Here is a 14,656-nt window from a genome sequence, read left to right as displayed (position 1 = left end):
GTAGTAAATATCACAATCTGCTACAGTGAAGTTAGAACAATACCACACCGAGTGAGTGATAGAGAGAGGGAGAGAGAGAGAACCTAGTGCTAACTGTAAAACTAAAGTAACTAGCAGATCTGAACAGCATGTAAACAACTGCTGAGTTAGTGAAAGTCACTAGAAGGAGCAGGGAACTCCTGAGTGCTGGAGCAGAACTAGTGTAAGTTTGAATGTACAGCAGGTAGTTAGACACCCTGATGAAGAAAACAGCAACATTAACTGTGTCCAGACAGAGCAACAGTAAACTCAACCAGTAACAGAAACTGACTAGTGATAGGACACCACACTGACGTCAGCATGTCAACATGTCAACATGTGAATGGCCTCATTACTATTAGTGAAAAGACATCGGTAGAAGTCAATCACTGTGTAAAAATGTTCTCTGATAAAAGTAAGTTAGTTAAAATGTTTCTGAGTAAACGTGTTACTCTTTTACATTTGAAATTGGGGAGAGAGGGGTAAAACATATATGTTATAGGGTGATAATTATAATATATGATAAAACGATTAAATTAAAAAACATCTTTAGGTTACCAGATATATCAGTTCCCAGGTGAGAACAGCAATGAAATCAACATATTCATCACAGTTAGGCACTTTGGAGCATGAGCATACACCTGCTAATTACTAATATACTCATTTGGCAATTTATTAATTAAAATAGTTTTAGACATTTGTTGATTCAATTGATCACTGTGGAGGATGTAGTGTATATTACAATATACAGAGGTGTTTGTGTTATTTAGCCTACCTTCAGTGATAAAAATTGGGTGGTGGTGGTGAAGGGTGGGGGTGGTGATGGTGGTGTGTGTGTGTGTGTGTGTATTGCAGTCTATGGGAGAGCTATTATGACGGTTGAACAGTTCCTGTAGCTCACAGCTCAAAGTAAATTCAATATGTCTGCTGCTGTATTTACTGTTGTACTGTCCAGTCTGAACTGTAATCTCTCTCTATGAGCACTAACTTGTAAACAGCTTTCTGCCTGTGTGTGTGTGTGTGTGTGTGTGTGTGTGTGTGTGTGTGTGTGTGTGTGTGTTGTGTGTGTGTGTGTGGCTTTGTTTGTAAACATCACAGAGATCAGAGTCTCTTAACGAGCTGGTTCGAACACTTGTGTCTAGCTGAAAGACACAGAGCTGACTCAGATCTGGGTGTGATTTTGTCTTGGCGAGCCTCTCAAATCACTGCTATTTGTTGATTTGTCACTCCTATCAAAACCATGAGTGGACCATGGCCGGCACAAGATTTTTGCCTTTGGTGTTTCAAGAGCCAAAAATGTGGACACGGGAGCAAGTTACAGTAAATTGTCACTTCTCGGGAAATCAGCTCTTGAATTTATATTGTAGTCAATGGGATGGATGGAGGGAACTCCCACTGCTTTGAGGCTCATGTTCAAATTCTGTAAGTCTCTGTGCTAAGGTAGACACATGCTATGAAACAGGAGAATTTTTTCTACTATAGAGGAAGCTGTGATGTGTGAAGACTGATGTGGCCATGAGGACAAGTTACACAGAATTTTCTCAGAGGCGTTCTAGAGCTTCTCCCACTTCTCCCATAGATACTCGAATAGTTTAGAAAAGTCATAGCACACCATTCCCGATCGAGCCACACGCATTGATTTATATATTGTCTGGGTTTTCTCAAAGCTGCAAGACTAGTTATGCACAGAATTTTTGATACGAAAGATGAATATGATGAAAAAAGAATGCAGAATAATAAATATGCCTTCAATTCTATTGCATTGCAAGCACATAATAATATATGTCATCAATGCTATTGCATTGCAGGCACATAATAACTAAAACCAAATTACCATATCAATAGTATGTCAAAGTTGAAGGATCAGAGTTCTAGAGTAGAGGTTGGCAATACTCAAACTTGTGCAACATTAAACACACCAGTAGTTATACTTAAAGACATTTATTTACAATATAACAAAGTAAAACATACCATGTCTAATCTAAAGTATATACCAGTGTGTGTGTGTGTGTGTGTGTGTGTGTGTGTGTGTGTGTGTGTGTGTGTGTGTGTGTGTGTGTGTCTGTGTGTGTGTGTCTGTGTGTGTGTGTGTGTTGGGTGGCTTCCTGGTGGAGTGAAGTCCTGTCTGGCTGTGTGGTCACTGTGTTGGAGAGGAGCTTAGCTGGATTCCTCTTTGTTCTTCTTACAGAGTAAGCTGTTCCACGTTAACTCTGCTGTCCCTCCTGTAACTTGGAAAATCAGTTTGCAGACTTTGTTTCACAGCCGCTGGCACTGAAGTTAACTTCTTCACTCTGTGTTGAAAAGCAGAGTGAGGGAGCAGAATGTTGCAGTCTGCTGTAAGCAGGCCTGCAGCAAAGCTATTGTTCCAGGTAGCCTTGTGCTAACCTGGTGTTGGGAGCCTGGTTGCTCCTCGAAGAGCAAGGATGGAAGAGGAGCTGCTGCTCCTGAGCAAGTGATGCGTGACGCTCTAGCAATCAGTACAGGGCGCAATAATGCAGGCTAATACAGTACTCCCAACACCAAAAAGGGAAATTCGAAACAACAGAACATATGAGGGATTTTGGTGAAATCAACACATATTATATCACATATCATGAAAATCGAATTGAAAAAAAAATATTTACTGTCATTTCTTCTATTGACTACATTTCCCCCTCATATCCATAGGTGTTTACGATCTGCAGAGGCTTCTGATGAGATCCTCAGGCCTCCAAAAATCTATGCACACCAAAACCATAGATACAGAAGTGCTGATGCTCTCCAAGGGAGTTTAGGCAGCTGATTCAGGGTTTTTTGCTTGGATACATTGTTGGCAGCACTTTTGCAGCCAGAAAAAGTATTGTCTGGTGAGGTGTAGGGTTCTGGCTTGCTGTTGATGCGCTGCAAGATTGTGCACACCAGTGAACAGATGTTTCTTTGCTCCACAGACAAATGAACTCACTTCCCCACAGTTCCTCACTGTTCACACCTGGGGATGACCCTCCCCCAGGGACCACACTGACCACTCAGTGTTGGTCAGTGTGTGAAAGTGACCCACCAGGATGTCACCAAACAAAACCAGATCTCCTTCTTTGCTCTTTTCTCTCTTGTGTTCTCGGCTTGATCTGGAGAGCAGCTCCTGCTCTCCCCTCTCACAGACACAGACACACCCCCATACACACACACACAAACACAAACACCTGAATATACTAGATTAGACATTGCATTTTTTACTCTGTTCGATTGGAAATAACTGTCTTTAAGTATAACTACTGGTGTGTTTAATGTTGCACAAGTGTGAACGTTGCCAACCTCTACTTAGTAGAATTCCCATCCTTAAACTTGAACTTACTGTTGATATGGTCATTTGTTTATAATTATTAATCAGAATTCTAGATTAATAGTAATAAATTGAGACTGAAACAATATTAATAAATGGTGCGCTGGCAACAAGTGGCAGCAAGTCCGCGTAGCTCATAGTTTTTTGCAATATATTTTTATAAGTGTATTTTTTATCGATTGATGTTTTTTATTCAATGTTGTTGTTTCATCTGACGATGGAGAATATAATGTACACAAAAGAAGAACTCCTGGCTTTAAAGTTTACCAGATATGGAAATAAACATCCCATACTGGCTGAGGTGAAGAAGCTGTTCCATGGATGCAGAGCCGGTGCTAAGCTAAAGGCTAGGAGATGGAGATATAAGCCTTTTCTACCATCGATCCTCATGGGAAATGTTAACTCCCTGGCTAACAAGTGTGATGAACAAGAGGCACTTGTGAAGAAACAGCGAGCATATCGTGAATTTAGTCTCATGTTTCACAGAGACCTGACGACAACACTCTCGACCGTTGTTTGGATTTACCCGGCATCACTGCAGTACGAGTAGACAGAGACACCAGAGCAAGTGGAAAGAATAAAGGTGGAGGACTGGTACTGCTTGTGAACAATAAATGGTGCAACCCCGGGCACATCACAGTGAAGGAAAAGATCTGCTGTTGGGATATTGAACTGTTGGCAGTTGGTCTTAAACCTCATTGTCACCATAGTTGTTTACATACAACCACTAGTTTGATCCCGAGGCCAGATAGTCGCTAAAAGACTGTTTTGAGTGCACAGATTGGAATGTCCTGTTGGAGTCACAGGAAAATGACAAAACTAAGGACCCTTGATAGAATGGTTGAATGTACCACGGACTATAATAACTTCTGTATGGACACTGTAATACCAGCAAGGACTGTACACTGCTTTCCAAACAACAAACCCTGGATCACCAGTAACATCCAGACCCTTCTCAACCAGAAAAAGGAGGCCTTCAGGGATGTAGACAGGGAGAAGCTCAGGTGTCTGCAACATGAGCTGAAGAGGAGATTATAGCAGACGAAGGAGGACTACAAAAAGAAAGTAGAGAGGAAGCTGCAGCACAACAACACCAGAGAGGTGTGGAAGGGGATGACGACCATCACCAAGGCCAATGGCCTATGGCCTCTAGCTGCCTCATCTCCTACAATCTCTGCCATTCCTATTCTGTCCTATCTTGTTTTCATTTATTTGTTCTTTATTTATTTTGTGTTTCTTTCCTTGTAAAGCGGCCTTGGGTACCTTTTAAAGGTGCTATAAAAATCTGAGTATCATTATTATTATTATCACTGGCTATAAAGAGAAGAACAGCCAGGCAACACCAGGTGATGTGGACAAGGCCAATGAGTTCAACCTGTTCTATAACAGGTTTGACACAGCCTCACCTGTTCTCTCTCCCACTGCTACAGTTGCAGATTTTCCTACGGTATCTCCTCCACAACCTAACACTGCAGCTGCAACTCCCTCCACACTGGGGTCAAGTCTCCTGTCCTTTACAGTGGAGGAAGTGATGGCGGAGCTCAAGAGGCTACGTGGAAAAGCAACAGGCCCGATGGTATGTGTTTTAGGCTGTTAAAGGACTGTGGAGCCCAGGCGGCTGAGCCTTTCCAGGGGATCTTTAACTAAAGCATACAAACAGGGAGGGTCCTGGTCCTGTGGAAAACATCATGTCTTGTTATGGTACCTAAAGTTGGACGATTGGCTCAGATAAATGACTACAGACCGGTGGCCCTCACATCACACATCATTAAGACACTGGAGTGGCTGCTTCTCCACTTTCTGAGGCCACAGGTTGAACATGCACTAGACCCCCTACAGTTCGCCTACAAAGAACATATTGGAGTGGATGATGCCGTCCTTTACATGCTCCACCGGGCCCATTCTTATCATGGGGATTATGTTCTTTGATTTCTCAAGTGCATTTAACACCATCCAACCCCCGATTCTTAAAGACAAGCTGGAAGGGATGGGGGTGGATCCCTGCTTCACGTCATGGATTGTGGATTACCTGACAAGATGACCACAGTACGTCAGGCTGGGTAACTGTGTCTCTGGGAAAGTGATGAGCAGCACTGGGGCCCAACAGGGGACTGTTCTGGCTCCGTTCCTGTTCACCCTGTATACGGCTGACACAGCTATTATGGCCTGTATCAGGAACGGGCAGGAAGAGGAGTATAGGGATCTGACAATGGCCTTCAGTGAATGGAGCGACAAGAACTGCCTCCTTCTGAACACCTGGTCAACACTTCCCTGAACACGGATGCCATCTACCATAAGGGGCAGAGCCGGCTCTTTTCCCTCAGGAAGCTTAGGTCCTTTGACGTCTGCAGTGAAATGCTGCACGTTTTATCGGTCAGTGGTGGCCAGCGTACGTGTATGCTGCAGTCTGCTGGGGCAGCAGCAAGTCAGACACAAACACAAAGATACTGGATAAGCTGGTTAAAAAGGCTGGGTCTGTGCTCTGCAGGAGTCTGGACTCACTCAAGGACTGTCGTGGAGAGACACATGCAATGTAAGATGGAGGCTATCTTGGACAATACCAACCATCCTCTCCACTACATTCTGGCAGGACAGAGAAGCAGCTACAGGTGCAGCAAACGTCTCATCTCACTGCGCTGCAGAACAGAGAGGTTCAGGAGATCCTTTGTTCCCGCTGCCATCAGGCTGTACAACACCTCAACCAAAGGAAGTTGACTAATCTAATTCCATCCATCCATTCCGCTTATCCTCTAGTAGGGTTGCAGGGGGGCTGGAGCCTATCCCAGCATCTTTTCGGGCGAGAGGTGGGGTACACCCTAGACAGGTAGCCAGTCCATCGCAGGGCAAACACATGGAGACAGACAACCATTCACACTCACAGCCACACCTATGGTCAATTTAGAGTATCCAATTAGCCTAGTCCCCATTTGCATGTCTTTGGACTGTGGGAGGAAGCCGGAGTACCCGGAGAGAACCCATACAGGCACGGGGAGAACATGCAAACTCTACACAGAAAGATCCTGCGTCCAAGCCAGGACTCGAACCTGTGAGGCGACAGCGCTAACCACTGCACCACTGTGCAGCCTACTAATCTAATTATTATTGTTTATTTATTATTAACTGTTTTTATTATTATTATTATCAACAATGAGCTAATTGACACATGAATTTCCCCTAGGGGATAAATAAAGTATCTATCTATCTATCTATCTATCTATTGGGTATTTTGCCTATTAGTTTAGGCTGGTGCCCCCAAGGACTTTAATTCATTTTAAAGTTATTATTTAATATTAGTATTTATTTTTTTAAGTATATTTTTTGGGGCCTTTGTGCCTTTATTGGACAGGATAGTATAGAGAGACAGGAAATGGGGAGGCAGAGAGAGGGGGAATGACATGCAGTAAAGGGCCATCCGATGCGGGATTCAACCGAGGCCTGCTGCAGCGAGGACTGTAGCCTCTACATATATGGCACCTGCTCAACCCACTGCGCCACTCAACGTCCCATAATATTAGTATTTTTAATATTAATATTTTCTTAATTTATGATAGCCAATAAATTGATAGACAACTGAAGATCCAACATTTATGGTGTCTAGCTCATGAGGCAGAGCTCAGACCCAAAACCAGAAAGGACCTTGATCTTCAAGTTAGCAGGTAAGACAAACTGACACAGTTTCTGTTTGGTTGAGGGATCTTTAGTGATCCTCAACAGGACTCCATCTTGGACTTTAAGCTCGTGCCACTGCTTGTACAATGTTTGTGTTCTAGGAGTTAACTTACTCCTCTCTCATCTAGATGGCAGCTTACCCCGCTCCTCAAATGACAGGACTTCCCCAATGACTGGGTCCAGTTCTTGGCTGTGCCAGAGCTCATCAATAGAAAGGGCTGGAAGTGTGTCTTGTTCTGAGGGTGCCACCTGAAGATGAGCCTTGAGAAACTGTATTGCTCTTGCTTTGAACCTTGCTGCGGAAAACATTGTGGACTCCTTCCTCCTCTGTTCCCTTGACTTCAGCCAGAAGATTTCTCATATGAGTCACTGATGCAAAAGGGTCCATACTTAGCGCATCAGCCACATTGTTCTTCACCCCAGGGATATATTTGAGATTGAACATGTAAGGGGATACCTTGGCCACCCATCAATGTTCATAAACGTCAAGTTTTGGTTTTGTCATTACATAGGTTAAGGGATTATCATTGGTCCACACTTGAAAGAATGACCCCTCAACCAGTGACTAAACTTTTCGCAAACACTCCACTTGAGTGCCAAAAATTCTGGATACCTCTTTTGTGAGCCTGTGAGGGTCTTGCTTGCAAAGGTGATAAGACATGTCTGGTATTTGGGACAAAACTGCCCCGACGCCGTCAAACAAAGTGTTAATGAACAGGTTAAATGGTTTGGAGAAGTGCGGGTGTGCGAGGACTGCACAGTAGAGAAGCTTCCGCTTGAGGCTGAGAAAAGCAGAGTCACAGTCATCGGTCCAGTTCGTGGTCTTGAGCTTCCTGAAGACACCGATTTTGTTTTAACTTGCCAACTTTTTCTCTCAGTTTTTGACTGGCTATAAGGGCGAAAAGAGGCTTCACTATGGAGGCGCAGTTGAGTATAAAATGTTGGTAATAAATCACCATCCCCAGGACTGATTTCATTCTTTGTGAATTACTTCACTCGTACCACATCGCACAGATTACACGCATCACACGCATCACTTAAGCTTAAATTGCGTTGACTTGGTAACAAGAGTTGTCTGCAATGAACAGACCACATTGCTTACACTACATACACAATGTAGCATTGCCCTCATACCGCAACCACAGGTACTAGGTTAGCTCAGTGTCTCTGTCTGTCCCTGCCTGCAGCTGCATTCTGATGAAATTGCAGATAGTCAGACAGACTGAACCTGGGAAGGAAAAGAAACTACTTTAACTACCACGCTGTACATGCGGGGCAACAGTGGCCTAATGAATAATGATCGTGTACTGGCATATATGCGACCATGTGTTAATTTTAACTGGCAGACTCACAAAATAGGGATAGTCGCACATGGGACCATTTTGGTTGCAGTCTGGTGATACAGTCAGTGGCCGTTCACTGTAAAGTGCAACAGAAGGAAGTGGAAGTGGCTGAAGAAAAAAAGTTATGTGAAGAATGTTAAACTACCTGAGGTTAGGCCTCCTCCCCAATTTCACTTTTAGGACCACCACAATTCAAGTTTTTGAAACATAACTTGTGCCAAAAAACACAATGATTAATGTCTTTACAGATTCACCCATTTTTAAGCCACTAGGGGCAAGTGGAAAATCACTGTTGCAAACAGTACAGTGACTGAAACCGTTTTAGTGCTATTAGGCTGTGATGCCCTTCACTCTCCTCTGGACTTTTGTTGCCATGGTACTGCAGGACACCCAACTGAACTGATGGAAGATGACAGAGAGACCCCCCACAAAGAAAAGTGGAGTAGAATTAGGAAGCTCTGTCTCTCTGTCTCTTCTTAAAAAAAAAAAAAAGACAATTCCAGTAGTCAGGGAGCTAGAGACTCCTGGAACTGGTGAGACGTCTGTAAAAAGGTTCATGATATTTTATCGAGCAGCTGATCATTTTTAGCATGACTGGGGACTGTTTAGGGACTGACGTTTTTCAGCCCACTTCAGTTTGCACACCTCACACCACTCTAAAGTTCCAGATACATCATCAGTAATGTGTGTGTGTGTGTGTCTTCATCAGGCCTGCTTACCTTGGAAAATGGAGGATCAGAGACTGGGAGTGTCGGCAAAATGGACACGATGCAGCTGATCATCTATTACTAGTCAGTACAGCTTCTTATGTTCCTATTCAAACAAAGGGGTGTGTACACTACATTTGTACACACGTGTCATGAAGGCTCAGCTGTGTTTTTGACAAAAGATATTTTCTTTAACGTTAAAATTCTTTTTATGCAGCGAGAGCTGTTGAGTTGAGAGAGGAGAAAACATGATAGTCCTGTGGAAGAAAAGATTCAATCATGATACAGTTTATTCTTTCAGATATGTGACATGACTGACCTCCTGCCGCCTACCATCGCCCCCTTTTCTTAGGCTTAGACAGGGGATTCTGACACCTTCTGATATTTTCTCTACAGGAAATTTTATGATTTAAAGCCCTCTGGAGAAACAAATACAGCAGGATTAGTCTTTTACTTCTTGTAAAAAACACTGAAAGCTAAGGAAAGGCTGGAAAAGAGGCATCAGCATCATTGAAAAGTCATGCAGTCTTATTTTAGGACTCAACATGTCTCATCATTCAACTGGTCTCTGCTTGTTTTATGCAGTAAACTGGCTCGTAAGTGGAATCGTTGGCTACGGCGTAAATGCAGAGTGTATGTGAAGTCCAAACTCTTCTACTGGTGGGTCATCATGCTCGTCTTATTCAACACACTGGCCATCGCCACGGAGCATCACAAGCAGTCTGAGAGACTCACAAACTGGCAAGGTCAGAGCATAACACATCGGCCTATAGGCAACTAATCCTGTGTTTAAATGTGATGATCATTTATTTGCTTCCTCTGAGTGAGAGGAAGACATATGCAGTGGCAGTGAGAGGAAGAAACACAGTCACAGGGAGAGGAAGAAACATGCACTCATAGGCCCTCATTTATCAATCTTGCGTGAAAACAGGTGCAGATCTGAGCGCAGAATTGGTCTTACGATAGGATACATGAAACATTCGTATCTGAGCAATCCCAGCGTACGAATGATCGGGTCTTGATTAATGCGGCGGCTGAATTCGATCGTCATTAACATGTTACGCCCTTAAATATTCCTGGTTCGGAGACCTCGCCCACTAAGGTCAAACATGGAGAGAAGAGTTACTGGCAAAAAAAGAAACTTTTCAGAGATGGAGATCGACATCCTGACATCCGAGGTGGCGCAAAATAAGGATGTGCTTCTTGGCAGTCTGAAGAGTGGGATCAAAGGAGCTCATAAAACCGCTGTGTGGAAGAGGGTGACGGAGATGAGTTTGGCTCTGCAGCGCCGCCTCCTGCAGCCGCGCGCCAACACAGCTGTTTTGAAAAATAAAAGAATCGTGTGTCCCCCCCCGGCCACCTGGCCACCACGTTTAAAAGTGATAGCTTGGCATCACAAATCACCTGTACATTTATAGAGTGGTAGTTTTTGCGATTGATGAATGCGTAATCATTCATGGATGGTGCCTTCAGACGCACAAAAGTGCAATCAATTGCTCCAACCAAATTTGGAAACCCAGCAATCTGGAGATCCCTGCGGTCTCTGAAAACGCGCTCACGTCTGACACGCACGTATTGTTCCTCCAAAACGAGTAAATCTGCCATCGTTATGATGTGATAACTGTCAAAGCATCTGTTTAAATAGGGGAGTGAGTAAACATCTGACCAACCACAGTGCAACAATGATTATCTCACTAGATGCTTTTAATTGTTGTTCCAATTGTGTCATACCCATCGGAATCGAGTTAATTTGCAAACACACATTTCTGCTTGTATTTATTATTATTTCAAATTTTAATGTGCAATAATTAGATGTCATGTTAGGCTATTTATCCTATCATATTGTTTTATTGTACAAAAAAGTGGTATCAGTAAAAAACGTGGGCTTTTTTAAAATTCAATTTTTTTTAATCTTATTTTATTCGTTTTAAGAATCCGTTTTGATCCGTTCTAAATATGTGACTGTTTGTGCTAATGACAGCTGAGGTTTGTTTAATAATTATTTTCAGACTCAGCCAGATTTTGCTGTGCTGCACCGCAAATCCAGACTCAGATTTGCGTACACGAGCTCAGAGCTGACGTGAGATCTGATCGTAGCGTCCGCTCACGTCCAAATTGATAAATGCCGAAGCTTGCGTGGAAATGGTCGTACGCACGGTTTTCTGCCGTACGTTCGTTTGATAAATGAGGGCCAGTGAGAGGAAGAAACACATACAGAAACAAATTCAATCATATAATCAATGATGTAAAACACTTTACCTTTAAATTAACCAAATATATAAATAAAATAAAATATAAATAATAAATATTATGTAAATATTTTATACATATTTCACTTTAGTATACTTTATAATATATATCATAATATATCTTATCTTTTGCAAACCATGAAGTTCATTATGAACAAAAGCATTACAATTTAACTCAGCTGATGGTCTCATAAATTAGCCTAAATATTTCTTTTACTTGGGTCAGACATTGGACCTGGTAATGAGAATCCACACTAACAGTAGAGTATGGTCACAGAAGATCTAAATGAATCTAAAATATTCTGAGGTTAGTTTAGTATCTAATTCTAAAACCTTCCACTCATACTTTCAGTCTGTCCTAGTAGAAGGTTTTGTTCAAATCTTTCTGGTGTTATTCACCTGTCCTCTGTCTGAGGGTCTCTGCTTGCCATTGAGAGACAATGGGGTGCTCTAGAAATAAACAATAAAGCAATGCTATCAGTCTCTGTGTGGAAACACAGCCTAATACTGTAGAGACCTAAAGACCTGACGATAAAATAATCATTTGTTATTCTCTGAGGTCAGTGGACACTGACCCGTCATTAACCCTCAGTTGTTGGCACTGTTTTATACCAGCAGGATAAAATGTACACTGAACTAGAAACAACACCTCATTGTGTTATTCCTCCACCAACCAGTCAAGTGTCAGGAAGTATGGTCGCAGTCTCTTCTTCCTGAGCTGCAGTCAGGGCTGGAGGCACTTTATTTTCAGGTCGTTAACGCAAATGTCTCTAAGGATAAAATGAAGTGATGACATTTTATATCCAAAAGGTCAAAGTTCAACTTCACTCTTACATCGTAATGTTCTGTAAAAACACTTCTGGCCATTATTCAGTGTTGTAGCTCAGGAAGGAGAGACTGTGACTATGCTTACTGATACTTGGCTGGTTGGTGAAGGAAACAACCAGGAGGAGGTGATTCTAGTTAATGTACGTAATCGCTGCATCAAATCAATCATGCAATCAATTGATTTTCTAATAAAACAGTGCTTTGTCATTTTCTGTAAAATTCAATTAAGTCTTAATGTAATTAATGACTTGAAATGATTGTATTTAAAAACTGAAAATGTATAAACTTATATGATGAAGTCCATATTTTCAATGACGTTGATCCACTGTCTTCCTCCTGATGGTGTGGGACCAAACCGTCACTGACAGACAATGCCAACAAGCTGCTGCTGTCCATGTTTGCTCTGGAGATGTTCATGAAGATGTACGCACTGGGTTTACCCTCTTACTTCATGTCGCTCTTCAACCGATTCGACTGCTTTGTGGTGTCCACTGGTATCACGGAGCTCATCCTCGTCCACATGGGCATCATGTCAGTCATGGGTATCTCTGTGCTGCGCTGCATACGCTTGCTGCGCCTGCTCAAAGTCACCAGGTGAGCTGTAATTACCCAGAAGTCACTGCGCAGCATATAAGTCTTCACCTCAAATATTTGATGTAAACCTTTTGACTAGCACAGTTAATCTGTAATTTTAAAGTTATTCTCTTGTTCTGTTAGGTTTTACTGTTTGTAAGTAACTCCTTCAATTCTCTTTAAGCTTAGTAAACACAAACATGTGGCTTAAATAAAACCTAGCTTTTATTTATCCATGTATTTATTTGTTAGGTTAGCAATAAAAAACCATAATCAGTAAAACCAATAACCAGTATCCTCAATGTGCAAACCTAAACCTAACCCTCTCTGCAGACAAACTCCAGCCTGTCAACATGACGGTCACACCCATGAAAATGACAGAAACTTAGATACAACAGCTGCTGGTCCAGTTAGATTAAGAGACAATACCCTGCCACAAGAGGGCAGTAAATTATATGATGAATGAAGCAGGCATCAGATCCTATATTGGACAGAAGCTGTTATGAGATCAGATGTAAGGAGATATATCACTTCAATACAGCTCACCACTGTTCAGTGTAAATATCACCTTTGACCTTTAACTGATCTCATGAATGATTTATTGTATATCAAAAACGATTTAATTTGACTGTGTGACTCTGACTCTTGACTGTGAGTTTATTTCATAGTGTTGTACATTTTATTTTGGCTTGTCAGCTGGAATTATACAATAACATTTACATAGAAAACATCAGAGGAAGACTTTGGTAACTAGACTCAATGAATGTGAAGCATCTTCATTAAGTTTAGGTACATAGGAAGACAGGAGATACAACAGGATCCTAGGAGCCTAACAGCAGACACAGCAACAGAGAGAAGTAAGGTCAAAAGAGCAGGGGTTGCCATGACAACAGACGTATTGGTTTCTTAAGTCCCAGATACATATTATATACCTATAATTTAATCTAGGACATTGGTGTCTCTGCATCATGTCTCTGGTCTCTTCAGCTGTTTAATCCTTACATATACATTGATTGTAAGTAGAGTGTATAATATCTGTAAATTAGTGCTGATTGTAATTATGATTAATTATTATTATATCAACCGATGCTCTCTGATGAATGTTGTTGCTGCAGGTACTGGACCTCTCTCAGTAACCTGGTGGCCTCCCTCCTGAACTCGGTCCGCTCCATCGCCTGCCTGCTGCTGCTCCTCTTCCTTTTCATTGTCATCTTCTCCTTGCTCGGTATGCAGGTGTTTGGAGGGAAGTTCAACTTTCCCAATCAACCCAAGCCCCGCAGCACCTTCGACAGCTTCCCTCAGGCCCTCATCACTGTGTTCCAGGTGAGCATCTGCTGCTCTCAAAGGAAAGTGTGTGAGCTCTTCTAGTTTGAATGGGCCCAAAACTGTCCTGGTTGAATTAACAGTAGTACAGAGAGAGAAGAAAGAAAAAAAGATGGCTGCTGATGGTCAGCTGAGTTGACTTTTACTTTCTTGGTCAGTTTTGAGAGTAATGTACCTGAACTGTGCTTTTTGTACATATACAGAGGTTCTGATGCTAACAGGTCCATCAGTATTCATAGCAACTTGTTCTAAACTGATGAAAATAAAGTTCAAATAGTTTGAAATGTATTAAAATTATTTGCAGTAATGTACAGTTATTTTAGTATTATTCCAGAGAATCTCCTGCAGCCGTGTTTAGGAAGGTTGAAGTTGTCATAGAAATGTTCACAATGATGATAACAGTGATGTCACTATAGTGATAGATAGTCGCTATACTGTATAGTGACTGTGATGATGTGTGAGTGATGTGTTTTCAGATCCTCACAGGTGAAGACTGGAACACTGTCATGTACAATGGGATCATGGCTCATGGAGGACCCAGCATGCCAGGAATCCTCGTCAGCCTCTACTTCATCATCCTCTTTGTTTGTGGAAACTGTATCCTTGTAGTGTGTGTGTGTGTGTGTG

At 42.2% G+C, this 14,656-nt stretch overlaps 1 protein-coding gene across 1 annotated transcript in view; it reads left to right on the top strand.

Moving 5' to 3' along the window:
* Positions 1-14,656, top strand: part of LOC130187049 (dihydropyridine-sensitive L-type skeletal muscle calcium channel subunit alpha-1-like) — a 93,086-nt gene that overhangs the window by 24,850 nt on the left and 53,580 nt on the right. The window contains exons 10-14 of the mRNA XM_056404485.1: positions 9,059-9,140; positions 9,642-9,802; positions 12,502-12,727; positions 13,822-14,029; positions 14,506-14,626. Of these exons, the coding sequence (XP_056260460.1) occupies positions 9,059-9,140; positions 9,642-9,802; positions 12,502-12,727; positions 13,822-14,029; positions 14,506-14,626 (798 nt within the window). The remainder of the gene's footprint in view (positions 1-9,058; positions 9,141-9,641; positions 9,803-12,501; positions 12,728-13,821; positions 14,030-14,505; positions 14,627-14,656) is intronic.

The sequence above is a fragment of the Seriola aureovittata genome, chromosome 2, assembly GCF_021018895.1.
Source record: "Seriola aureovittata isolate HTS-2021-v1 ecotype China chromosome 2, ASM2101889v1, whole genome shotgun sequence".
Taxonomy (NCBI): Eukaryota; Metazoa; Chordata; class Actinopteri; order Carangiformes; family Carangidae; genus Seriola; species Seriola aureovittata.
Note: the sequence above shows the minus strand (reverse complement) of the source record. Positions and strands in the feature narration are given on the sequence as shown.